The following is a 27,882-nucleotide window of genomic DNA, read 5'->3' on the forward strand; positions in this document are numbered from 1 at the left end:
AGTATCAGATTTTATCAAAAGATTCAATAAACTCTATCACAAGATGACTGTTGATTGTAAGCCCCCTGTAGCAGCAGCTAAGTCTAGATTTTCTAAAGCTTTTGATGATGACTTTTTTGTTATGATACGAGAGAGAACTTCAAGAACTCTTGAAGATATGCAAACAAATGCTATAGAAGAGGAAGCAAATAAAGCAGCCTCAACTTCTTTAAAACTTAAGGAAGAAAATGCCCAAAGAAAACTCAAATCTGTTTAAGAAGCCTCTAGTTCCTCTAAGACTAAATAAAAAGACTCAAAAATAGATGAAATAACATCTCTTCTTAGAAACCTATCAAATAGGATTTGAAAGATTGAAACTCAACCTAGGACAATACAACAAACAGTTATTAGACCTCAAAACCAAAATCAAAGTCAGTATAAACGAAATCCACCACTACAAATTCTTCAGATACCTAGCAATGATCAACAGGTTCCTACTCCTCTATTGATAGATGACCAACAACCTGATGATAATACTATGACAATTACTGAAGATATTAATAGTATGGATTCATCTTTCAATCAAACAGCCATCATTCCTATCTCGCAATATAATCAAGTTCAAGAAGATCAAGAAGCTTCACAAGTCTCTAAATATCATGCTTTCTCTGAATTTTTAATTGCAGAATTAAACAAGAGGTATGATCTTAGGCCTAGGCCTGGTCCTGAGAGACCTCCAAAGGAAAATCCAGGAATTGAACCACATACCAAAACTATTGAAGCTCAAACAACTCTTATTCAGCCCTTAGATCACTGAATTGATACTACCCAAGTTGGTAAAAACATTTTGACTAGATTTAATGTTGAAAAAGAGTTAAAGAGGGTTAAGATCCCAATTCCACTGTCAAAACTTTCTAAAAACCCTGGTTACAAAAGCCAAGTCACAAAATGGATTCAAAATACCTTGGTTGATGCTGAAGGTGATGTCATAAATCTGCAAAATGAAAAACCAGCAGTGGTTTTTGGCCCTAGTTCAGACATGATAGATGAGATAGTGCCTCCTTTCTATGTAACTCTTAAAACCAATGAATCCATGTTGTATAATTGTATGCTTGATTCAGGAGCATCACACAACCTTATGCCAAAATCTATCATGGACCATTTGAAACTCGACATAACTAGATCCTACCATGACCTGTACACCTTTGATTCTAAAAAGGTGCCCTTTTTAAGATTGATTAAGGATTTAGTGGTTATGCTTGCCCAAATTCCAATGAAAAGTGTAGTACTTGATATTTTTGTCACAGATATCCCTCCCAAGTTTGGAATGCTCCTTTCTAGGTCTTGTTGTGCCAAATTATTGGGAAATCTGCAGATGGATATGTCATATGCTACTATTCATGTTTATGGAGGAAAGCAATTAAGATTATATAGAGAGGTAAGATTTGTAAATATTGTTTGTAAAACTGACCAGCCAAGGAACCATCCAATTTATGCAATAGATCAAGACTTTGGTTGTTTTCAACTCACTTCAAACCAACATAAAACTCAAGTTAAAATTGAAGAGGTAGTTGAAAGTCCTGAACCGAACCAAACTGATATTTGGAAACTGTTCTTTGATGGCTCTTGCATGAAAGATGGGGCAGGAGCTAGAGTAGTTTTAATTTCACCTGAAAAATAAAATATTACCCAACCATGTAAATTAGACTTTGAAGTTACCAATAATGTTGTTGAATATGAAGCTTCCCTTTTAGGATTGCAATTAGACAAAAGCTTAAAAGTTTAAAACTTATGTGTTTTTACTGATTCAGAACTTATTGTTAAGCAAGTAAGAAATGCTTGCCAGACCAAGCACCTTAGACTTAGGTCCTACCGAAATGAAGTATGGGATTCCGTTGAAAACTTCTTTGATGCTTTTAATTTGACTCATATTCTCAGAGATTAGAATATTCATGCAGATGTCTTCGCTATCTCTGCCAGTTCTTTTAAAATCCCTGATCATACTGATGTACTCTATCATATACAAGTCAAATATAGGCCATCTATCCCAGATAATTTGAAACATTGACAAATATTCGAAAATGATGAACATTTGAAATCATTTCTGCAGGTAATAGATGATTTTTCACTTCTTCAAATTGATGAAGATAGAACTGAAATAAATGAAAACGCAGATGAAAATGATACTTCAAATTTCAAAACCCAAATTGCTAATCATGACATTATTCAATTATCTTACAATTTTATTCCAAAAGGACTCATTCCTTTAGAAAAATTGTTTGATCAAAATGATGTCCTCCAAAACCCTCAATCCATTTCTTCAAAAGATGACATAGAAGAGATTAACATTGGAACTAATGAAGACATCAAAAACATCAAATTATGTGCATCTCTAGACCCTGAGATCAAAGCTCAATATCTTAAGTTACTGCAAAACTATAAGGATGTTTTTGTTTAGACTTATGCTGATCTAAAGACCTATGATACTTCATTAATATAGCATAAGATTCCTTTGAAGCCAGAAGCAAAACCTTATCAACAAAAGCTTAGAAGGATAAATCCAGCCGTTCTACCAACTGTAGAAAGGGAGATTAAGAAAACGCTAGATGCTTAGATCATCATCCCTCTTAAATATTCTAATTGGGTTGCAAATCTAGTTCCTGTTAAAAAAAAATGGAGAAATAAGACTCTGTGTGGATTTTATAAATCTGAACAAGGCATCATTAAAAGATAATTATCCTTTGCCCAAAATGGATCAGTTATTTCAAATGGTTTCAGGAGCAATCAGGTGAATGTTGATACGACAGACAGAGAGAAGACAACCTTTACTACACCCTAGGGTACATTCATGTACACTAGGATGCCATTTGGTTTAACCAATGTTGGATCAACGTTTCAGAGAGCTATGGACATAGCTTTTATGGGTCGGGTAAATAAATTTGTGGTTATTTATCTTGATGACATCACTGTTTTTTCTAAATCTGATCAGAAACATCTAAAGCACTTGATGAAGGTTTTTGACAGGTGTAGAAAATTTGGAATATCATTGAACCCTAAGAAGTCCTTGTTTGTTGTCAAAGAAGGAACATTGTTGAGCCATATTATTTCAAAGGAGGAAGTAGTAATTGATCCCAAACAAGTATCTGCCATTGAATCATTGACCTTACCTAGAAACAAGAAGGAGATTCAAGCTTTTCTAGGCAAGATTAATTTTCTAAGGAGGTTTATTCCAAATTATGTAGAGATTGTAAAAGATATAACTGACATGCTCCGAAAGGACCATGAAGTCAAATGGACTCCCTCTTCTAGGCATGCATTTGAACAAATAAAAAGGGCTATCTCTGAAGCTCCCACCTTAGCCAGCCCTGATTATACTAAGCCATTTAGTATTTTCTCTTTTGCCTCTGAAACAACCCTTGTTGTCATTCTATTACAGAAAAATGAAGATTCCCATGACCAACCCATAGCCTTTTTCAGCAAGGTTATGAGAGATGTTGAGCTTAAGTATGACATCATTGAGAAGCAAGCCTATGCCCTCATTCAAGCCCTGAAGTCATTCAGGATGTATGTCTTACATTCACCTATTACTGCTTATGTCCCTAATAGTGCTATGAAAATTGTCCTAACCCAACCAGACACTGATGGGAAAAGAGGTAGATGGATCACTCAAATTCTGGAGTTTGATCTAACTATCAAGACTACCAAGCTAGTAAAAGGTCAAGGATTAGCCAAGCTTGATCCAGGTGGATGTTGGTGGCCACCCACCTATCCCATCTGGACCCCCACAACTGTCCCTTTCAGTTTTTCAGTTTCCTTAATTATAGCGCAGTTTACTATTTTTAGCAGTTTTTCGGGTCCTAAACTTCTGGAGCCATTTTGAGGTCCTAAACGACGTTCATTGTAATCCTCGGAGAGATCTTTCCAACGGGCTATCATGCGCGTCAAACGGATATAATATGACCAATTCGCGACCCCGGGAAGTTGATGTACCAACTTACCCAGAAACGGGGCCCACAATTTGGCATTTCATCTTCTATGGTTAGGTTTTGGAATGTGAAGGGTTTTCCATTGTTTCTCAACAATAAATAGGCCTTCGAGCCTCATTGTAACACAGTGAAAAGGCATGTAGCCATCACATCTCTTCTCAAAGATAAGCTACCATCGCCCTAGCTAGTTTATTTCCATTTCTATTTGTAAGCATATTTCAATATTTTACAGTAATGAAATGAAGTATTATTTCCGTTGCATATCTGTCTTTATGATTATCTCTGTATTTTATTGCATTCATGTTTAAATCTGGATCAGTGGTATCAGAGCGGTCTGTTTTTTCTCTGTTTTTTGTTTGCATGTCCCCAACGAGGTTGGGATATAAGGAGTTAGGGCTTGAACTGGTTGAACCTTTACAAGACCAGCCTCACAAATCTCAACGACCTCCCATGGCGGATGAGAAAAAAAACGAGGGGGCATGAGATCCTATCAAAATCTTGCTTGAAGAAACCCTCGAGCGACAAAAGAACGCAATGATGGACAGCTTTGCCCAGATCTTTCAGCGGCTACCCAGAGGCGACGCATCGGCTTCCAACAGTTACTCTGGAAACGCCACACCGTTTAAGGTACAAGTTAATTTTGAAATCCCCATCTTCGAGGGTCAAATAGACGCAGATGCCGTAGATAAATGGTTAAATCTACTAGATGGGTATTTTTCTGTTCATGAATTTTCAAGTCGGTAAAAGATTGTTTTCGCTCTTCTCAAAGCAGCGCCCCACGTCAAGGACTGGTGGGAAACCTACTGCGAGCAGAAGGATAAAAGTAGAGGCTCACTATTTTCAGCCGCACCCACTTGGAATGACTTTCGGGGTGCCATCAAGGAGCAGTACTACCCTGTCAAAAGCTATGAGGAAAAATACATCAAATGGACCACACTGCGGCAGGGATGAGACCAAGATGTGCCAGAGTTCACAAACATTTTTCATACCCTTCGCACACAATTGGGTATCAAAAGATTCTGAGCTGCATCTGGTACTCAAATACCGCGGCTGCCTACACAGATACATCCAAGAAGAGATGGAGTTCTTGAACATCTCCTCACTCGGCACAGCATACCGATACGCTGTCAAAATCGAGCAAAAGTTGAAACAGAAGAAGCGAGACTTTGGATCTGCAATCCGAAGCCCAAAGGACAAAGCCAAGGTGGGGTGGCCCAAGACAACCCGTCGAAGCCGCAAGAAAAGAACACCACCACGAAGCCGAAGAAGGACACGGGAAAGTGGTGTGAGTTCCAAAAGAGTCCCACTCATAACACAAGTGAGTGTCGGACCAAGCAGTCGCTAGTGGCCGAGTTGAAGGCTTCCAAATCAGATGCATGTTCCGACCCTGAGCTAGAACCTGACAAGGGGAATGGCAAAGGAAAGAAAATCATTGATGCGGATCCCAGTGCCACTGTTGCCACTGCCAAGATCCAGAAGAATGAGCCCGAAGACCCAGAGGAGGGGGAGCGTCTTTTCCACTCACAGATGTGGGTGAAGGGTTCGCCACTGCAATTCATTTTTGACAATGGCAACCAAAAGAACCTTATTTCAGCAGAGGTCGTGAAGTGGTTGTGCCTACCGACTACACCACACCCATAGCCGTACAGTATAGGGTGGCTTCATGAAGGACGATATCTCAAAGTTCGCCAGCAGTGCCGCCTTCCCTACAGCATCAAGCCCTTCACAGACGAGGTATTGTGTGATGTTACACCTCTGGATGTTTGCAATGTACTATTAGGCCAGCCATACTTGTGGACGCGACATGCTGTGTATGAGTCAAGGCCTCGTGTTGTCATTATTTCTTTGGATAATTCATTATACAGGATACCAGAGGTAGCCCCACCTACCACCACCTCTTTGATCACTGCCAAGAAAGGAAGCAAGCTCATCTCCCAGACTAGGAAATTCATTTTCTGTCTGGTTCTCTCCAAAAGTAAGGGGAAGATCGTTGCTACATCCATGACCCCCGCAAAGGATTCCTCAACACAGCAACAGCAACAAAGGGATACGGTCATGACAGAACACAGGAACAACTTCTCCTCACCCACAGGGGTACCACACAAGTTTCAGGTGGGCAACAAAGTTTGGTTACATCTGCAGAAAGAACGCCTTACCAGAACCCATCAGAAACTCAGACCACTCCGACATGGTTCTTACACTAGTACCAAGGCTACGGGAAACAATGCTTGGAAGCACAACATTCCTCCATTCCTTCGCTTGCACCGAGTGTTCAATGTGGACCATCGTCGACCATGCTTCCCACCATTTCTGGACACATCAGAGATTGCAGAACAGCGCATTAGAGACCTATCTTAGCAGAAGCTTCCTCATCTCAAGGAAAAACTCAACGCAATGGGGACCATTGCTTCCTAAGGGGGGAGGAATGATCCAGGTGGATGTTGGTGGCCACCCACCTATCCCATCTGGACCCCCACAACTGTCCCTTTCAGTTTTTCAGTTTCCTTAATTATATCGCAATTTACTATTTTTAGCAGTTTTTTGGGTCCTAAACTTCCGGAGCCGTTTTGAGGCCCTAAACGACGTTTTTTGAGAAATCTACCTGCCAGCGATTTTTTTATCAAAAAATCATCTTTTCCGTCGTAGTCCTCGGAGAGATCTTTCCAACGGGCTATCATGCGCGTCAAACGGAGATAATATGACCAATTCGCGACCCCGGGAAGTTGATGTACCAACTTACCCAGAAACGAGGCCCACAATTTGGCGTTTCATCTTCTAGAGTTAGGTTTTGGAATGTGAAGGGTTTTCCATTGTTTCTCAACAATAAATAGGCCTTCGAGCCTCATTGTAACACAGTGAAAAAGCATGTAGCCACGACATCTCTTCTCAGAGATAAGCTACCATCCCCTAACTGGTTTATTTCCATTTCTGTTTGTAAGCATATTTCAGTATTTTACAGTAATGAAATGAAGTATTATTTCCATTGCATATCTGTCTTTATGATTATCTCTGCATTTTATTGCGTTCCTGTTTAAATCCGGATCAAAGCTTCTAGCTGAATCCAATTGCAAAGTACTTGGAATCAATTTTGTTTTAAAAATACAAGGGAAGAGTCCACAAGAACCTTCCCTTCAGTCTCAAGGGAAGAATACATAAGAACCTTCTCTCCTTGCAGAAGGGGAGAATCCACAAGAACCTTCCTTTCCTCCTAAAGGGGAGAATCCACAAGAACCTCTACCTTCAGAACAAATCAGTGCTATAAACATTGATGAAAAATTCTTGTTGTCAAATTGGTATCAAGATATTGTAAATTTCTTGATCCATTTTGAGTGTCCAACATCATTATCCAAAAGCCAATGTAAAACCCTTAAGTTAAAATTAATCAAGTACTACATTATAAATGCAAATTTATACTGGAAAGATCCACTAAATATTTTGTTATTATGTTTAACAGAATCAGAAACTGAAGGAATCATTGATCAGTTTCATACAGGATTTTGTGGGGGACATTACGCTTGGAGAGCAACAGCATACAGGATTCTGAGGGGAGGATTTTATTTGCCCACATTGTTTTTACAAGTAGGGGAAAAGGTCAAAGGTTGTGTTCCTTGTCAAATGTTTGCTGGTAAACAAAAATTAGCAGTGCTTCCACTCGTTCCATCAATAGTTTCAGAACTTTTTTCTCAATGGAGAATAGATTTTGTTGGAGAGATTCACCCCACTTCAAGTAATCAGCATAGATGGATCCTCACTGCAACAGACTACTTTACTAAATGGGTGGAAGCAATACCAGTCAGAAATGCTACTGATGCAGTAGTAATTAAGTTTATTGAGAAGAATATCTTATCTAGATTTGGCTATCCAACTCAAATTGTCACAAATAATGCAACAGCCTTTTCTAGTGTTAAATTGATTGATTTTTGCTAGAAATATCAGATTTTGTTACACATTCAACTCCCTACTACCCTCAAGTAATGGCCTTGCAGAGTCATCTAATAAAACCCTGGTAAAATTATTCAAAAAGACTCTAGTTGATCATAAGAAGAGCCGGGATTCACATTTGATTTATGCAATATGGGCAAATAGAATTATTCCAAAGAGATCAACTGGCAAATCTCCATTTCAGTTAGTCTATGGGAAAGATGCAATCTTCCCTACCAATTTGGCCTTCCCTGTTTTAAAATTCCTACAGGATTCAACAAATAAACCTGATGATTTCTCAAGAAGAATAAATTAGATTATTGAACTTAATGAAAACAGAGATGAAGTTCAATACAAATTGATGAAATATCAGAATAAGATGAAGACCCTATTTGACAGAAGAACCAGGGAAAGAGACTTTAAGGAAGGTGATCTAGTTCTAAGATGGGATGCCAGGAGAGAAGAGAAAGGAAAACATGGCAAATTTGACAATCTATGGTTTGGAGCTTTAGCAATTGCTGAAGTGAAGGGTAACAACACTTGTGTTGCAGAATCTTGAGGGGCTATATTCCACTTATCCTGTAAATAGAAGGTTTCTCAGACATTACATTTAATACTAAGAAGTTGAAATAGTTTTCATTGTAAATAATTCAGTTTTCTTTACTTTTCAAGATATCAGTGTGATTTTTCTTACAGCAAGGACTCCATAGCCTGAGAAGAAGGCACATGAATCTGCAGCTTCTCTGCATTCTACAGGAGAAATCAGTCCCCAGTTGGAGCCAATGTTGTAGCATTTTTTTATTTTGATAAGATAAAATATTTGAAAAAATGTTAAGTTAGGATATGGACATAACAATAGTGAATAAAATGTTAGTGAAAAAACATATCTTGATGATAATATCCATATCAAAGAAAATGCTAGGTTAGATGTCCTAAAAAATGAAGACCAAAAAAAAATGTTAGGTTAGAAAGACAAAAAAACAAATAAACTCTAAAAGTGAGCAAATCTAAATGCCACTACTCTTTTTCTGCAAAATAATGGTTGTGTGAAGCTTGTTTTAAATGCCACAACCCATGACAGTCAAATAGTTTAATCTTGACTACTTCATGCTTTAAATTTGATGTTATAGTTAGAGAATAAATATCTTGCCAAACTGTTTAATCTTGGCAGATAAGTAGCTAGGTAGAGAATAATAAGGTGCTCATCAGTTTAATCTGAGCCCTTGGAGGTTATAAGGGTAGATTTAAATAATTTTCTTTTGTAAAATAAAAAGAAGGGAAAAGGGTTTGCTAGCTTAAATGCACCCATTAAGTGAAGAAAGAATGATAGGATAAGCAAAAGGTAAGTAGAGAAAGGTTGCCGCAGTTTGATTATTAATTTGATTATTGATTGGACAAAATGTACATTTATCATATTTTTGTGTCCATGATGCAATTACACAAAGCAAATGAAGGTCTATAATATCAATTAATTAACTAATTTCATCCCCATTCATCCCTATATTTACTAGTTTCCCCTTTCCCCGCCTTCATACAGTTCATATTCATTCATTTCACATAAAAACCCATTTTCCCAAGGTCAAAACCCTTTTTTCCCTAGGAAAAGTGAAAATCCCATGTAAAATCTCTTTTTACATTAAAAAAACCCACAAAAATATGTTTTCCCTAAATATTGATGTAAATATGAAAAGCAAATAAACCATTAAAAAACACTTTATTTAGTGTATTTCCCATTTTCCGCTCATATTTCATATAATTCCCTTTTCCACTCATATTTCATATAATTCTCTTTTTTGCCTATAATTCCCCTTTTCGCATATATTTACCCTTTTTCCACTCATCTTCCATATTAATACTAACTATAGTATTAAACCCCTAAAATTCCACTTTCTCGTATATTATTAACTTCTTTATTAAAATAACCCAAAACTTCAATTTTATTATAAAACTATGTAATTTCATTACATATCGCAATAATATCGCATCGCAAGCCTGTCATATGCATGCTCTCTTCTCTGATTGCGATATGTGATCAACGATTGACCCGGACCCTACCAAATATATATCATATTTCATAGCCATATCGCATTCACCTCCATCGCAAGTCTCGACTTAAGCATTAACACTCTGTCATTGCAATCTCTGATTGCGATTGAGACCCGGACTTGATCACATATCATATATGGTTTAATTCCACGTTGCATCTGACGCCTATCACATTCCTTTGCGATAGACCGTCCTTCGCTAAACTCCAATTGCGATATGCGATATAAACCTAGACCCGATATCATTATCCACCCACATTAATAAAATTTCAAGTCCGCCATATGTGTTTTGCGAAAGTTTTCTTTGTTAAATCGTTTTTATGATTTAAATGAAGAATTAACATTAAACCTCCATTTCACCGCTATTCACAGTTTTAACACATATAAAGGCATTACCGCCATTTTTAATCATTCATACCCTCCATATTGCTCCTTCACTCCACCACTATCCAATCTAATGCGTTCAGATCCAACGGCCCTCGGCAATTTCGGGTACGCTCTCTGTACGGGCATTACCCACCCGAAAATCAGTATTCCACTGTCCTTCCTTGCTACATGTCAAGCTCAGATCATTTCGGGTGACCCTTCCCAAAACCGCTCGCGCTTCATAAGCGGTGTGATGAAAACCGCCTTCCACAAAATGACAAAATAGTCATTGTTCACTATTGCGCCATAATTTAAATGGAAAATTGTTTTTCCCGTTTAAATGCCAAAATAACCATTTTGCTCTGTTTTCACATGTTTTCACAGTAAACGCTCCATATGCCTCTGCGACCACTAAAACCATCATTTGACATTCCGATACGTTCTAGATTCCTTCCAATGTCATTTCAAGCTCAGTAAAACCATTAAAGACCTTCTATCACCCTTGTTTTTCTTAACAGATTCTGTGTTTTGCAGGTAAAGCTTTTGTCCCAAGCTTATAGAGGAAAAACCTACGTACAGTTGGAAAATAAAGATGAAGATCATATCAATTTAGTTTACCCTACAACAGAAAATCTAGAGTGATTTACTATTGAAATGCACAGTAAAGGTTATTCTACAGGGTTAAAGGAGATTTACAAAGTTTAAAGAGTATCAGATGAAAGATCAAACTAAAGAAATCAACTAGCGCAAAGGATTCAAACAATCTAGCAGCTTAAACAACCTGAATAGAAGGGACAACAAGACGCAGTTCAATAGCTGTCCCTATCTTCTTGCATGAAGATCTTTTTCTTTCTTAAAATAAATCTTAATTAGTTTTAGGATATTTCTTAGTTTCATTATTGTACAAATAACTCTCTTCTCGAGTTATTATGGGTTTGAAGTTCAAGGTTCTAGCTCATTGCTTGTTAAGTTGTGATTGTTTATTCTACTTTGAACCTGAAATCTACCTTTGAAGAAAGCTTTTGTAGACACTTGCTATACTCAGTGTTTCTGGAACCTTAATACAAAGCAGAGGATTCTGAATCTGGTTTTACACAATAAGATATCTAAGTAAGAACAATTGTGTCACAATTTATTCCTATAAGCTCCTGAAGTGATCAACTATTAAGAGAATGGATTAATGAAGCATCTTGTGTAAGCTAATCTCCTCTAATCAGTGAATCATCAGCGTCTTGTGTAAGCTTAAGTATACTACCTTGAACCTTTGGAACGTAGTTTAGAAGGTTTTCCAACTTATGATTGTTCTGTTTTACAGTCTGGAAAATTGTGATAATCATGTTTTTTTGTTGTCTTCTACTCACCACTATCTTTTATCTATATCACTGTGTAAAGTCTTATAGCAGCCTTGTGCTAAGATATTAATATAACCCAAAAGATTAATCACTTCAATTCTACAACTGTCTTCATTCATTGGGTCTTCCAAAATTAAAACCAAAAACCCCAAAACAATTATTTTAGATGCTCTGGCATTGGTAGCTGACCTACTACTATCTCAGAGGTACAACACAAGGCACAAATAGAATGGCCAATAAGAGAGCTAAAATGGCCTTTGGAACTTTGTTGCTCAATGAGCAAGAAGAATATTACCTCATTCATTAATAATGTGGAATAGAGACTTGAGTTAAGGGCACCTTATGAGTTGGCAACAAGTGGTAGAGTCAAAGGCTTTGTGACATTAAATTGTTTAAGGTATTTTCCCTAAGTCAACGTGGAGAGGCTAGTCAAGTGCTCTTGGTATTTCCCTTGGGCCAATGTAGAGACATTAGTGGACTTGAGCGAGAATGCTTCAACCAAATATAAGGTCACTTCATATCATGGTTTTGCGTGGCAAAGGAGGGCACGAGCTCTCCCAACTTGTTCATCTATTTCGTTATGAATTCCATCACGCACTAGGGTCAACATGCAACAAGAGGCCAAAGGAACTCAGGCACACAAGGGTATGATTAAATCCCAATTAATGAGACACCCTATGTTAGCGTAGGAAAAGTGTGGTGCCTCAAGGGATAAGCTAAGAGGAGGTCAAAAGAACTCAAGCACACAAGGGTACGATTTAAATCCCAATTAATGAAACACCCTGTGTTAGCAAGGGAAAAGTGTGGTGTCTCAAGGGATAAGCTAAGAGTGGTGATTGGTACACTTCTCAAAATTATTCTGTGGGATGGACGCTGGAGTTCAACTTGTGCTAATGGTTTAATAAATAGACATCATTGTGCACTTTGCATGAACTATTATGATGGCTCAGGAAACCAAAGGGACAAGATGTGTACAAGGGATTCAATCATTCTTTAAATTTGGTAATTGTTGTCATCAATGTTGAGTAGTTTTCATTTGCAACATCCATCTATAAAAGGGAAGTCGAGATTTGCATTACTCGTTTATCTCCCGCGCACTATGCCTAGGTCGTGCATGTGGGTTAGGGGTCTATTTTTTGAAATGCACATAGAACACACAACATAGAGTCATGATTACTTTAGCATGTCCTTTGAAGAGTTCCAATGACAAAGGGAACGTAGTGAATTTGGGGAAATCATGGCCAATTTGCAAGGTAATGGAGGAGCAACTCTAGGACAGTTGGAGGCATAACTACAACATATGCAAGATGATATTCTTCAATTGTAATTAAGGTACAATTAGATGGTCTCTAAGCCTCATTGTAACAATTGATATGATGATTGATCATAAGACTTTAATTCAGCAATCCAAGGACAAGATTGTTAGTCCATGCCAACAAATTGTTGTTCAATTGATTTTAAGTCAAAGGCAACTTAGCTCCCTTTCCACTAGAGATTAAATGATGGATAATCCTTACCTTCATGCACTAGTCATTGTTTAGGATAGGGAAGAATGTCACTGAGGTGTATTGATACTCCAATGCATGAGAAATAAAATGTTTACAAAATCTTGCAATCTTTTAGGCATTTTTTTGGCAAGTATATGCTACTAGATACTATTGTAATACAACCTATTTATGATAGTTCTTTGAATTCATGCAGTTGAAAAGAAATGTTTAATGTAACCTCATTGAATTTTGTAAACCTTTTTGTAAGGATGCACCTCAAACACAACGTTTAACATGAATCAAATTTATTGTTGTCTTTTAGATAAAAAAACACGAGAAGCTAAAAAACAAAAGGAACATATCCACATATCAATAAGGTTATCATTTTGGCATGGCAATATGGAAATAATTACTTACCTTCCTATACTTAGTTAAGCCCCAAAGAAAAACAAGGTTGCCCCATCAAGGTATCTTTTTGTCAAGGCATATAGAGGTAATTTCTTACCTTCCTATACTTCGTTAAGCCCCAAAGGTTAGGCATCAGGGTATCATTTTGGCAAGACACATAGAGATAATTTCTTAGCTCAATCAGGTTATCTTTTTGGTAAGACATCTTTTTGGTAAGGCAATATAGAGATAATTTCTTACCTTCCATCCACTTATCTTTTTGGGAAGGCAATATAGAGAAAACTTTTTACTCAAGGTGGTTTTGCTATCACTTTTAAACACCTTAATTTCTTTTAAAACTTAAAGAACACCCTTAATTTTTTCTTTGGATAAGTTCTATGGAACTTATCCAAAGATATTAAAGTAGCCTTATTAATAATATATTTTTTTTATTTAGACTTGCCTAAGTATAAAAATATAAAAGATTCTCTCCATACCTTGCAAAAAATTAATTAATCTTATTGATAAATAATCATTTATTATTTTTAATTATTATTTAATGTTTTGTCATTTTCATTCATATTATTATTTTTAATTATTATTTAATGTATTATCATTTTCGTTACATATAAATTTTATAGATATGGTAAATAATCTTAAACGTTATTAGATAATAATAACAAAACAAAAAAAATTGTTAATATCATTATTAAATTACAAAATTATTGTTCTTGTAGTCAATGTGGTGGTTTGGCAAGGCCATAACCGTTACCCGAGAAAGTAGAGAAGTCAAATACTTTAATAGCCCATTTCAAAGATAATGGTTAATATCATTATTAAATTACAAAATTACTATCCTTGGTAGTCGAGGTGGTGGTCTGGTGGGGCCATAACCGTTACCCAAGAAAGTAGAGAAGTCAAATACCTGGATGGCCCTTTTCGAAGAGCACGTTCAATGCTCATTCCGTCCTCCTTCAATGCTCTTTCCGTCCTCCAAAAACAGCTCTGGACAACCCAACCTCCATCATCCTCCTTCAATGCTCCTTTCGTCCTCCAAAAAAAACTCCGAACAACCCAACCTCCATCGTCCTCCTTCAATGCTCCTTCCATCCTCCAAAAATAGCTCCGGACAACCCAACCTCCATCATCCTCCTTCAATGCCCCTTCCGTCCTCTTCCTCCTCCTCCTCCTCCAAAAATAGCTCCAAACAACCCAACCCTGATCACCTCTCATGACTAGCATGGTTACAGGGGTTTTACTTATTTTGTTTGTTTACTTCTGCTTCTAGCCTCTTAAGTTGAAGACTATGTCTCTTGATATTTTTCTTTCTTTGTCATGACAACAGTAGTGAACAAACTTGGTCAACGTGAGACTAACTATGTTCTACAACTGATGTACTCTTTTTTGAAAAAATGAAAAGCTACTAAAACTTAGGTTAAGCCTAACCATGTACGCTACACTATCCTCAATGATGCCCGAGCTATAGTCGATTGAGGGTTGGGTCTCATTCTACACGTTAGAGAAAATGGTCGTTCTACACATTAGAGAAAATGGTCGTTCCACTGTACACCTCAAAGAAAAAGACAACCCGACCCATTGAGTTTTGCGTTTATTGAACAATTGGGTCATAAGTAGGTCCCATTGTACACTTCAGAATAAAAAAACAGAGATACCAGGTATGCACATGGCACACATCAACTAAAACCAATAAACATAACGGCGAGTGATCCTCTTCCAAAAACAGCGCTGAACAACCCAACCTCCATCATCCTCCTTCAATGCTCCTTTGGTCCTCCTCCTCCTCCAAAAACAACTCCGGACAACCCAACCTCCATCACCTCTGATGACTAGCATGGTTACAAGTGTTTTGCTTGTTTTGTTTGTTTACTTCTGCTTCTGGCCTCTTAAGTTGTGGACTATGTCTCTTAATATTTTTCTATTTCTTTGTCATACGCTTACAACGATAGTGAACAAACTTGGTCAAGGTGAGACTAACTACGTTCCACTATTTTGAAAGAATGAAAAGCTATTGATGTACTCGTTTTTGAAGGAATGAAAAGCTACTGATGTATTAAGCAGGTCCCATTGTACACTTCAAGTAAAAAAAACAGAGATACCATCATCTTCCCCATCTCCCAAAAAAAAAAATCCTTCCATCTAAAAAAGGAAAAGAGCCATGCATATCTATTACCCCCCAAAACTCAACTGACTCATCTCCTATAAACTCTATGGGTAGCGACCTTGATTTTCTCCAGAGTAAAAAATCTTTAGAACTTCAACCTCTCACAATTCACAAACCTGAGAAGCCAGTCTCGCCCCACATTAGTCCAAATTCAGCAAAGAACATAACCGTCAGGAGAAAGCATAAGGAAGCAGGCATTTACAGGGCAAGCAGGCCTCTTCTGGCATTGAGATATGTGACCTCTCTCTTATAGATATTCCCATCATTGACCTGTCTGCAAATGGGCCTCTTAAAGCAAGTCAGCCCGAGAATAGACCATCATGAATTATATTCTTTGAATGAACATTAGAGGTCTTGGAGCAGACCAAAAATTCCTGGCCCTAAAAAATTTGTTTCTCTCGGTTCATCCAAAAATTATCCTCATTTAGGAGACTATGCATGGTGCTCCTAAAGCCATTCACTACTTTAGACAAATGTTTCCTTTATGGCATATTGTAGCTACTGAGGCAAATGGTCAATCAGGGGGGTTGATGGTCCTTTGGGATCATGACTGGATTAAGGCTAGGGCTTTTAAATGTTTCGCTGGCATCCTACTTTCTGCAAATTTTCGAGGTTACGCTGATCCTTTTCATATATTGAATATTTATGCCCCATACAAGGACAAGTTCCCCCTCTGGGACAGACCATTAGCTTTAGAATTATTAGACATCGACTCTTTGATGATTGCAGGACTCTTGAATGTTACATTAAATTCAGGTGAAGTATGGGGCTGTGGTAGGAAAATCGACTCACTTGATGGCCTTATAAAAAATGCGATGCTTCACCGAAATTTTGTTGATATTTTCCCTCCCTAGATGCTACCTATTTGGGACAATGGTAGAAATGAAGCTACATACATTACAAAAAGGTTAGACCGATTTATAATCCATGATAGCATAATTGACCGTTTGGGCATGCCAGTATCAAAGGTTGAAAAATGCTTCATTTCATACCACAGACTGATAACACTTAAATGGAGGAATCAAGGGTTTTGGAAAGGATTTCGTTTCAAAGATAACAGAATCTGGTTGGAGGATCCTGATTTTAATGATCTCATTAAAAAATCTTGGAATGATTTCCCTTCACTAGATCATTCTTCTCCCACTTTGTCTTTTATAGACAAACTTTCATCCATCAAGAAATATGTGAAAGTAGCAATTCAAAAAAAGACAGCGCAACAGGAAAGCTCTACAGGACATTCAAATGGAATTGGATAGGATCACTGGTGTCTTTTCAAAAAATTCTTTTCCTTTTCAAATGCACTGTCGCATAAAAGAACTAAAATTGAAAAAACAAAAGACTCTGGATTTGGAAGAAGCCTCATGGACACTGAAAAGTCGTGCCATTTCGCTAAAAAAGAGAGATAGAAACACACAATTTTTTCACAGATTTGCAAACACCAGATGTGAAATAAATCCTATATGGGGGATAAACGATGAAGAGGGAAATTATCTACACACTCAGGAAGACATCTCAAATGAGGCTGTGAAATATTTTGAAAAGCAATACAAAAAATCTGGGGATGGGATGTTAGAATCGAAGATATTATCTAGGGTATTGACCTATACCCTCAAATGTTTGATGAAGTTCGAAATGAGTCTCTTCAAGCGAGTTTCTGAAGAGGAACTCTTGGAAGTTATGAAATCATTCAAAAAATACAAGAGTCCGAGCCCGGATAGATGGACGATTGAATTTTTTATCCATTTGTTTGACCTCAACAATATTAGGCAACATCCATCACTTTATATCATCTACTTACATAGCCCTCATTCCGAAAAAAAAAATCGGAAGTATCCTCCTTCGAGGATTTCAAAGCCATTTCACTCTGCAATATCTCTCTTAAAATTATTTCAAAAATCATTGCTGGAAAAATTAGAGATACTCTTCCCAGATTTTTGACACAGGATCAACATGGTTTTCTTCAAGAAAGAAATATTCTGGACGCTGTAGCAAACACACAAGAAAGTTTGTTCACTATGCATACTAAAAAAAGGTGAAGCAGTCATTCTGAAAATTGATCTTAGAAAGGCATATCACAATATTCTGGACGCTGTAGCAAACACACAAGAAAGTTTGTTCACTATGCATACTAAAAAAGGTGAAGCAGTCATTCTGAAGATTGATCTTAGAAAGGCATATCACTACCTTGACTGGGGTTTTATTAAATGTCTTCTTGCAAAAATTGGTCTTAATTCTGAGCTAATAAATTGGATTATGGGCTATGTAATATGTTTTGTTTTTATGTCTATTATATAATAGAATTAAGCTTTTTTTCGTACTTGCTTATTCTCCTCCTCCTTTTTGTTCAAATTTGGTTATACCTCTTTATCCAGCTAAATCCAGATGTAATATGTTTGTTTTTATATCTATTATATAATAGAATCAAGCTTTTTTCGTACTGAAAAAAAAAATATTTATCTTCTCCTGGTCCCCGTCTTCTTTCGAAGTTATATATTCTCCTCATCCCAGTCTTCTTTCCTTCGATAGAAGAAGCAGAAACAGTTACTTTAACTTGGAAGAGCATGATACACATTATCGATGCACATTGTTTTAATTTCAGATACAAGGATTTAATGTTATCCTCAGTTACACAAGGGCAATTTTGACGTTGTAAACTCCCAATTATTTGCCTTTCAATTTTACAATAACAGTCATTATATGAATATACAACGAGAGATAAGTGGATAACTCTGTTACAGACATTTCTTCTACTAGGCAAATCCCCCAGTTCCAAGTTTGTTTATCATGCTTTGCATCCAACTTCTGAAAGCTCCTCCATGATTACTCAATCTCAAATGTGAATTTGATAATAATTCCTCAATTTCAAAAATATTCTAAATCCCCTGTCGACTCACTTTATCATCTTGCAACGTCCAATGATTCACTTCCGTGTGAAATCTGGATTACACCATTGGGAAAGTAGAATTCAAGAAAATCGGAAACATCGAAAGTCGTAAAATATTTATCCATGGATTCAAAACTTGATTTAAGGCTGGTTTATCGATCCGATCTCCACGGTCAATCAATCTCTTAAGGCAAGTCCTTCCTAACGAAATCACTTTCCATGGCTCCTGATCTTACTGTATGAGCGGGTAAGGCAAAGGTAAGGCATGAAGTCTATCCTTAACCATTACTAGGAGCAGTTAACTAGCGCTGAGTAGGAGCAGTAGCCAGCGAGTAGCAGTAGCCGAGCCAAGCCAGCCAGTTCCTCCTCTTACGCTTAGCATGACTAAAGATTCCCATTCTTAGGCCTACCTCTTGCATTACAGGCACGATGAATTCGGCTACCCCTTGCATTATGCATTCCTTCAATGGGTTTTATCCTCTCTGATGTTCCTTATGACGAGTAGCTCTAACAAAAAATACAGCTTTTTCTGTGGTGTCTTAGCAGTTAATGGCTCAGGCTTGAGGGCTCCTAACTACTAAGGCTCAGTACTTCTTAACCTCCTGCTAAGCCAAGTAAGAATGTCTGAGGAATACTAGTATCTGGGCTTGTATAATAGTTTTGAACAAAGAAATACGGTTCAATCCCTAAATGTAATGATCAATAAGCAATTTTGAAGAGCTTTCAGTTCTCAGGAATTTTCCATGCATCCCTATCTGTAGGTAAAGGAAATTTAACAATAACCCTCTCAACTTACACATCTGTCATAATCACCAAAAACAAAAACAACAGAAGAAATCCAAAACATACATATGTTGAAATTTTAATGGGCTAATCTTACATTTTACGCATTACAGAATTTCAAAATAGCTTTTTCTACAAAGCAAATAGTTTTTTTACAAAGGAAATTGATCCACTTTTCCTAAGAATATGCATTAATTAACTTCCTTTCTCACATAGGTTGAGAAAGACGCACTTCGCAGGAGGAAACTTTTTCGCAGAAAAAGGGAAATCTTTGCCCACCTTACTAAATTTCAAAAAAATGACAACTCTATAGTTTGAACAGTAAATTCAGTCAATGAAATGAGACTTGCCAATAAAACTGCAGTACAATAGCTTAATAACAAATACACATTGCCTCCGATTAAAAACCTGATCATGTAAATGCAAGAATAAGCATAAAAATATGAACTACTACTAACAATCTGTGATCTCCACTTTGAAAAGACGATAATGGTGAGCAGAAAAAATGGTGCACATCACAGTATAATATTAGACTTTGCAGTAATTTATCCACTATGTTATTACAATCCCAGGTCTGCAGGGTACCATATCCATCCACTGACAAGCAGGGATCCTTCCAAATGACATCAATAACACTTAAATAACAACTTTAAGTGTGCCCTCCATGGTATGATTGGAGTACAAAGCAGTACCCTGCAACAATAAAATCTTGCAGGGCAGCAGATTTTATAGGAGAAGTTGCTGAAAGATCCCCATTAGCACACAATCGTGCAGAAAACCACAAAAACACTCTAAAACCTCTAATACAACATATTTGACCATATCTCATGAATCTAACCTACTTGACAGTCATTTACGGATAAACATTGACGTTCATCCCCTTCACCATCCTAATCGATTTCATTCAGAAAAAAGATGTCAGTGTCCATCACCTTCTTCTTTCTTCGGCGCTTCTTTGATTTCATCTCCTCCAGTCTCCTCCTAACAGAAAGAACACACTCAGAAAAGTTTATGCTAAACTGTTATAAATAAAATTAATTTGGTTTCCAAAATTTGTTCATACATGAAGGAATGAGGAAAAGGCGATCATACAATCAGTCTAAAAGGCAGACAACTTCCTTTACAGATAATGCTATTTTGCCACCATTTATATCCTGCTTTAATACCTAACCATTTTTTATGTTCAAAGTTTTGTCCCAATCGTTTGATTAAACACACAGAACATTTGGCAGGTCTTATTATAGCAAAAATATACAAAGGGGGGCTGCTTAAGAAGTTATATTTCATTCCCTCCGAATGAAAAACAGAAGAGACAATGAAATAATTAAATACAGACCTGCATGTCTGAAGTCCATAACGTGAGGTTATCACGAAGGAGCTGCATGATCAAAGTGCTATCCTTGTAAGATTCTTCACCTAACGTATCAAGCTCTGCAATTGCCTCATCAAAGGCCTGCATCATAAGCAATTATGATTTTACTGGTTAAGACAATCTCCATTCTGACAGATGTGGTCAGACACCAATTCAATGACGAAAATAGACGGAAGAACTTTATAGAGCACCTGCTTGGCAAGTGTACAGGCACGATCTGGTGAATTCAAAATCTCATAATAGAATACAGAAAAGTTAAGGGCCAATCCCAGTCTGATAGGGTGAGTTGGAGCCAAATCTGCAACCGCGATGTCCTGTACAGATACATAAAAAGAAACCGAGCAAAACATTATACACCTAATTCGATAATTCTTCAGAAGTTGCAATTGATAGATTACACCCAAGGAATAAAAATCGTCATATCCACCATATTACATTCTTTTCAGTATAAATGCTAGTCTAAATGGACTGGGAGAAGCAAAAGACCTGGGCTGCCTTGTATGCAAGCAATGTACTTTCAGCAGCTTCCTTCCTCTCAGCACCAGTTTTAAATTCTGCAAGATATCGATGGTAATCACCCTTCATCTTAAGATAAAATACCTTGGACTCACCAGATGTGGATGATGGGATAAGATGTGTATCCAAAAGACGTAGAATGCCATCACAAATATTACTGAGCTCAGACTCAACCTTGCCTCTGTATTCTCTTATCATAGTAACGTGTTCTTCATTTCCCCTGCTCTCTTCCTTTTGTTCAATGGAGGAAATTATCCTCCATGAAGCCCTGCGAGCTCCAATTACATTCTTATAAGCCACTGACAGCAGATTCCTTTCCTCGACAGTAAGTTCCTCCACATCTACTGTCTTAGCAACTTTCTCCATGTACTCTACCATTTCCTCATAGCGCTCTGCCTGTTCAGCGAGCTTGGCCATATACACACTTTCTTCACGAGAAGACTCCGCAGGCGACATTTTCCCTGCAAACTCTAAAATATGGACTGTTAACATCGCTCCTATGCTTGAAAAAATCAATAGGTTGAAAGGGTAAGATTTGGGAGACAAAATTACTGACAAGACACCATATAATAGTCAATTTATCTCAGGAGTATAATTCAAGACCATAAAATTTTAATGATTATCAAATTATCAGCACCTGAAACAATAGAACTAGCAACCAATTCCGAGGTTAAGCTGGTGCCAAGGTTATATCATGATTGTTTTCACAGATATCCCTGACCAAGCTATCAAATGTTGCAGTAAGAGCTAACGTGTGTAGTGAAAATTGTCTCGTCACTGCTGTTTGATATATTTTATAAGGCTTTTCAGCATGAAACTTAAATTTTCTAGAACACAAAGTGAAAATGTAGACGTAAGGTCAAATTTGTGGAGAATAAAGGTTTGGGCCCTGGGGCTTTGCCAAACCTATTCGGTCACCACATGGTAACTATGATAATAACAGTAGAGAATAATAAATTGCTCAAGAACAAACCACAATGGAATGCACAAAGGAGAATCTTCAACGAAACAGAAAGACTTCTGACAAAAGCACCAAGAAATATAAAATTCTAATCTAAAAGAATATACAACAAAAGGCAATCTTAAGAAAAATTCAGTTAAAAACAAAGATAAATTTGAAATTCTGATCCGTGATGCAGTTAAGATAAATTTGAAATTTTGATCCGTGATGCAGTTAAGATAAATTTGAAATTCTGATCCGTGATGCAGTTAAGATAAATTTGAAATTCTGATCCGTGATGCAGTTACTAGGGTCTACAAGATTTCATTTCCCCCCATTGATCTTGGTCCGTTATCTTTACAATTCCATATGGCTCTACTAACGGAAGATAAAAGGTGCCTGAAAAGCTTAACCTAGGTTAACAAATGGTGCAGACTTAACCATATCCAAAGGCATGCCCATAGAGCACAAAATATGGAGGTCTCAGTAATCCCTCACCTTTATCACGTGGCAAACCTGGTCTTGATCTATGTTGTAATCTAAATAAAAAACATATTTCTCAGATGTAACATTAAAAATAAATGTAACCGCTTGTAAACATATTGCCATACTAGTCGCTTTTGGCAAACACAGTTAAATATCTTTCTACCAATTAATTACTTCAAATTTCATACAGAAACACCAGTCATTTACATAAATCAAAGTCCTCAAGCACATTTTCATAGAAAAAACACTCACACAATAACTCCAACCATGTATGCTTGCATTTTGAACTGATATAATGTATCAAAAGAGACCCAATGCAAAAAATATAAATGCTTCAGATAGTTCATATTTGAAAACTTTTGCTGAAACCGAGTTTAATATGCGAACAAAAGACAGCAGTATTAAAATTATCTACTGCAGTGTGATATAACTGTTAAATGTTAGAAAAAATGAAAATCTAGAATCGGTAAAATATCACAGGAATAAGTTCTTAAATTCCTAAGCAACTTAGGGAATGGGAAAAACACTACAAAGGAGAATCATCAAAAGGATTGATATTAGAAAGAGAAGTGAACATAAAAATCCACTTATAGCCATATAAAATGGATGCTGATAAAGTCAAAGTAGCCAAGCATTGTCAAATGGGTGTCACTATAGCTCAAGAGGCGAAGAGTTGTTATCCTCCCCGTTCCGGATTCAATTCCCACTTTGTGATGTGACATGCTTGCTCTCTTCGTGAGAGAGAGAGAGGAGCAGAGAATTGTTGACTGTTGCCTTCAACACTAGAAATGCATAATCAACCCAACAACAAAAAAAGAAGTAGCCAAGCACTATAAAGAGGCAACGTTCACAACCAGGCAAAATTAATATAAGAAAAAGTAAGAAAAAAACACTTACACAGCTTCAATATTGACATCAGTAATATAAGCAGTCGATCTACAAATATTTACAAATAAAAATCTAAATAAAGATCAACACAAATATTTGCTTCGCTAAGTTTTTTTAAAGGACGCCAACTTAGATCGGGGTCTGCAACAAACAGAGGAATTAGGTGACAACTATCCCTTTAGAATTAAAAAATAAAACAAATTAAAAAACAATAAACCAGAATGCTTCAATGTTGAAAACAGTAATACAACAGTCGAGTCACAAATATTTAAAATATAAAACATTAGCCCTAAAGAAACAAATATAAGCCCGCTCTTCAACCATGGATTATGCGACAATATTTGTCGAAAATGTGAAAAATTTGAAGATCAACACACGTAGCTGCTCAGGCAAATCTTTTGAAAGACGAACAACTAAGAGACAGGTCTGCAACAAACTGATAAATCTGAGAGCAACTACCCACTTATAACATAAATTACAACAGGATATGAAATTAAAACCATAATTTTATTATAAAACTGCAAAATCGGTGCGAAAAACAACGCTGATAGCCGCGGCAAAACCTACTTCGGACAATCAATCAAAGGGAACAACAGAAAATATCATAAAACGCTAAAAAGAACAGATCTTGCGTCAGAACATTTTAGAGATACAAACATTTACAGCATCCTGAACCCTAACTAGCTAAAATCCTCACAGAACGAAAGATTTTTCTTATGAAGAACAGCAAATTTCCCACGAAAAAAAGATCAGAAAAATCTAGGCCAAAATCCAGGTAAATTCAACAAAGAAGTTCTAAAATTATTTCAATTCCAGTTGCAGGTTCGACTCTAACCTGAAAAGAAAACCTAAACCGAAAGATCAAAATCCTCAATGGCGTCAAGGGACGCAGAGATCCGTGTTTCCAAAAGGCCAAACCTCGGCAGCAACGGCGCACCTTTTCCCGCTAGCTTCTCCTCCTCCTGAAAGGCTGTGCAACACATACAATCAACAAAAGGGCTAAAGAACGAGGGAGGCTGAAAAGAAATGTCTGGAAACGACACCACTTTAAAGCCTGGTTCCAACCGCGGTTACCAGACCGGGGTCAGTTGAGAACTGACCGTGCGGCGTCAGGACGCGTTGGCTCGGTATGCCACGTGTCGTCGCATGTTCGCCAGGCTGGTAATCCGTGATACCATCGACACACCGGGTACGTGTTATCCCAATTTTTTGTTTACCACGTGTTCGGTAATGACACTTTCCGGCTTTATTTGTATTTTTTGAAATTTGAATTTGGCTTGAGTAGTGCCGCAGCTTCAGCTGAACAATTTTTTTTTAATTATTTAAATTTAAAATTTATTACAGTTAGCTTGGAAGAGAGTGGCGAATTTACTAAGATAATGATATTAAATTAAATTAAATAATTATTTAAAATTCTATTTCACATAGTTACGAATCTTATTGATGTGTTTAAATTAAATCAATTATCGTGAAATTAAATAAATAATAAAAAAAATGTTTTATTTAATTGAGAATCAGATTTACCAACGTTTCAACCTAACCCAGTCCTTTAATTTATTATGACAATGACCATGGTGGGGATAGCGGTGATTGAAACCTTATCGCATGTGAATGAATATTTGATAAATTAGGTTGCCAATTGACTTGTCATATGTGAAATCAAATCGGATTTGAGCGCTGAATGCCAGCTGTATTGTTAGAAAGTATTGCGATTGGTATAATTGACGGTTTTTTTTGTGTAAGTGACTAAATTCCATACTGATTAATTAGGTTTCACCGTTGAGGCTATGTGTGATTATAAAGTTAAATTTGATGTTAAATTTTAAATATATTATTTCAATATATTATATATTTTATAATTGTTTGTAGAGGCACTTTATAATTAAGTAAGTACGGGAAGTGCGATTTTGTTTGTTGTTTGTGAGAAATGATGAAATAATTAAAGTAAAATAGCTAATTTAATATCTGTGGATTTTAGATTTTGAATATAATATTATTATAAAATATAATATAATATTTTTATTTTTTAAATAAAATTATTCATTTTTTATTACGTTGAGAGGTGTTCTCGAGGGAAAGATGCTAGATATGTGTAAAGTTAATGTAAACATAAAAATAGAATATGGTAGAGATGTGTAATTTAATGTAATGTAATATAACGTAAACATTTTAACTTGGTGAGATTAAAATAAAAATAACTCTATAAAAATTAATAAAAATAAAAATAAAAATGACCTATGGTATTAAGAACCCATATTATTGACCCAGGGTATTCATAAGGAATATAACCTATTTAAGGGGAGAATTAAGCTTAGCCTAGATTCATCTTAGTTTGATGTTATATTTAGATGCATAATTAGTTGTAGAAAATTATGGCATTGAATCCATTTACCATATAAAGGTAAAACTTTTTTATGAATATGTTTGCACTTGGCATTTGTATGGATCTACGTTTTTATAAATATGTTCACACTTAGCGTTTGTATGGATATGTTTGGTGACCTTATGTCTTTTTGTATGTTTTTTTCTATGGTTGAATGGATGGATGCTATTGGGTAATTGAGGAATGTGTTTTTAAGAAGTGTAAGGTTAAACATGATTGCACAAAGTACAGAACAATAGTTGCTTCTTCATTATAATGGTTTCTTTGATAATCACTTTAATATAATATATGTAATATATTCTCTTAATTTATGTGTAATAATGTGCTATAGAAATAGAGCTCTCATAGATCTAGGATGGTAAGTTTAGAAATGAATAAGCTTAACTATGAAAGTGAGTTGGGGTGAGGGGAGGAGGTGGGAGAAATATTAGGTAAAATATAATTATTACATTTTATCTAATATTTATGCCTAGCTTCATCCACTTTTTACTAGTTTTTGAAAAATATTGGGTAAAATATAATATTATATTAGTGGAAAACAATGGTAAGGAAATTCAGATTCTGTGGAAACAAATCACTTAGGGAAAGTCAAAATTGTTTCAGCAAACAAAACAGGGAAGTGGATTTGGGTAAATGCAAAACAATATCGGAGCATTTTAAAGCACAGACTTGCTCGCTTTAAATGAGAACAAAAAAAGAATAAAACAATCCCAAAAAAATAAAACAAATAAGAGCAGCAAAAAAAAGAGGAGTCAATCATTTACAGTCCCACATCTACATCTCTTACTTGGTCATCAGATCTCTATGTCCAGGAACTCATGAAGGCGAGGCCAAGGCTGGAAATTTTGGAAGTCAAAGAATAGGAAAGGGACCACAAAATTTCAAAGATTACACTTGCAAATCGATGTTTAATGGAAGGTAATAGGATTCTAAAAGAGCAAGTAACAATGCTACAAGAGGCTTTAGAGACAGGAAAACAAGAATGGGAAAACATGAAGACAACATGGCAAACCATGAAAGAATCAATGGCAGCAAACAAGGAAGTGATAATTTCTAAAGAAACTCAGGTGGATACACAAATATCTCAGCAAGTAGTCATTTCCGGCGAAAAAAAAAAAGGAGAACAAGAGGACAAACGTTCCAAAAGAAATCAAAACCAACGTTGAGGACACTAATGGTTAGATAAGGATGGAGTAAAAAAAAGATGTAAGTGCTCGTAGAGCACAAGAAAGAGAACACAAAGACATAAATGATAGGGAAACAAAACTTTATTATCAGAGGAATAAGAGACTATGGAAAGAATGAAAGCACTCTCAATTTGACAAGAGACTTTTTGAAAGAGAAATTACATTGGAAAGGGCAAATTTGCAAAGCAAGGAGGGTGGGAAAGATATGTGAAGAGAGGCCTCGACACATAAAAGTCATCATGGCAAGTGTGCAAGACAAACACTATCTCTTAAGCAAAAAGAAACTCTTGAAAGGCTCGCACTTCTTCTTAGATGAAGATCTAACTAGCAAACAACAAGAGGAGAGAAGAGAAGAAGTGGAGAAAATTAGAGCAGCAAGAAACGAAGGGAAAAGAGCATGGTTGTACAATGGTAAAGCAGTTATTGCAATGTTTGGGCCTCATGACAAAGCAGGGTAGCAAGCTGGTAATAAAGAAAAAATAGTTAATTCTATAATAGGGAGGAAAGCAATGGATCAACATGGATGAAAAGGGGTGAAGACTCAAATTTTAGTCTTGTGTGCCAAGCCGCGTAGCAATCAAATCCTACCCGGGCCTACCTAAGTCTAGTTAGTTGGAACTGTAGAGGTTACCCTTGGAGGAGGGGATTTGGGATAGGGCCTATTGCAAAAGGTAGAGACATCATTTGTCTCATAAAAACTCATGAACATGATGGTTGTAAAACTCCTACATTTGATGG

At 36.5% G+C, this 27,882-nt stretch overlaps 1 protein-coding gene across 2 annotated transcripts; it reads right to left on the reverse strand.

Moving 5' to 3' along the window:
- Positions 1 to 19,865: 19,865 nt before the first annotated feature.
- Positions 19,866 to 24,606, reverse strand: LOC149232154 (14-3-3-like protein). Of its 2 annotated transcripts, none has more exons than XM_089379374.1 (5): positions 24,410 to 24,606; positions 21,231 to 21,730; positions 20,936 to 21,058; positions 20,709 to 20,825; positions 19,866 to 20,353 (listed from the first exon to the last, which is right to left on the reverse strand). In XM_089379374.1, exons 2-5 carry the CDS (start codon positions 21,714 to 21,716, stop codon positions 20,291 to 20,293), a joined length of 789 nt encoding a protein of 262 aa, XP_089235500.1. In that variant the 5' UTR covers positions 21,717 to 21,730; positions 24,410 to 24,606; the 3' UTR covers positions 19,866 to 20,290. The 2 variants fall into 2 exon arrangements, with proteins under 2 accessions (XP_089235500.1, XP_089235499.1); XM_089379373.1 differs by having other exon boundaries at positions 21,231 to 21,721; positions 24,410 to 24,603.
- Positions 24,607 to 27,882: the final 3,276 nt, after the last annotated feature.

The sequence above is a fragment of the Pinus tabuliformis genome, chromosome J, assembly GCF_031772625.1.
Source record: "Pinus tabuliformis cultivar Carrire ecotype Pingquan chromosome J, CPIR1, whole genome shotgun sequence".
Lineage (NCBI taxonomy): Eukaryota > Viridiplantae > Streptophyta > Pinopsida > Pinales > Pinaceae > Pinus > Pinus tabuliformis.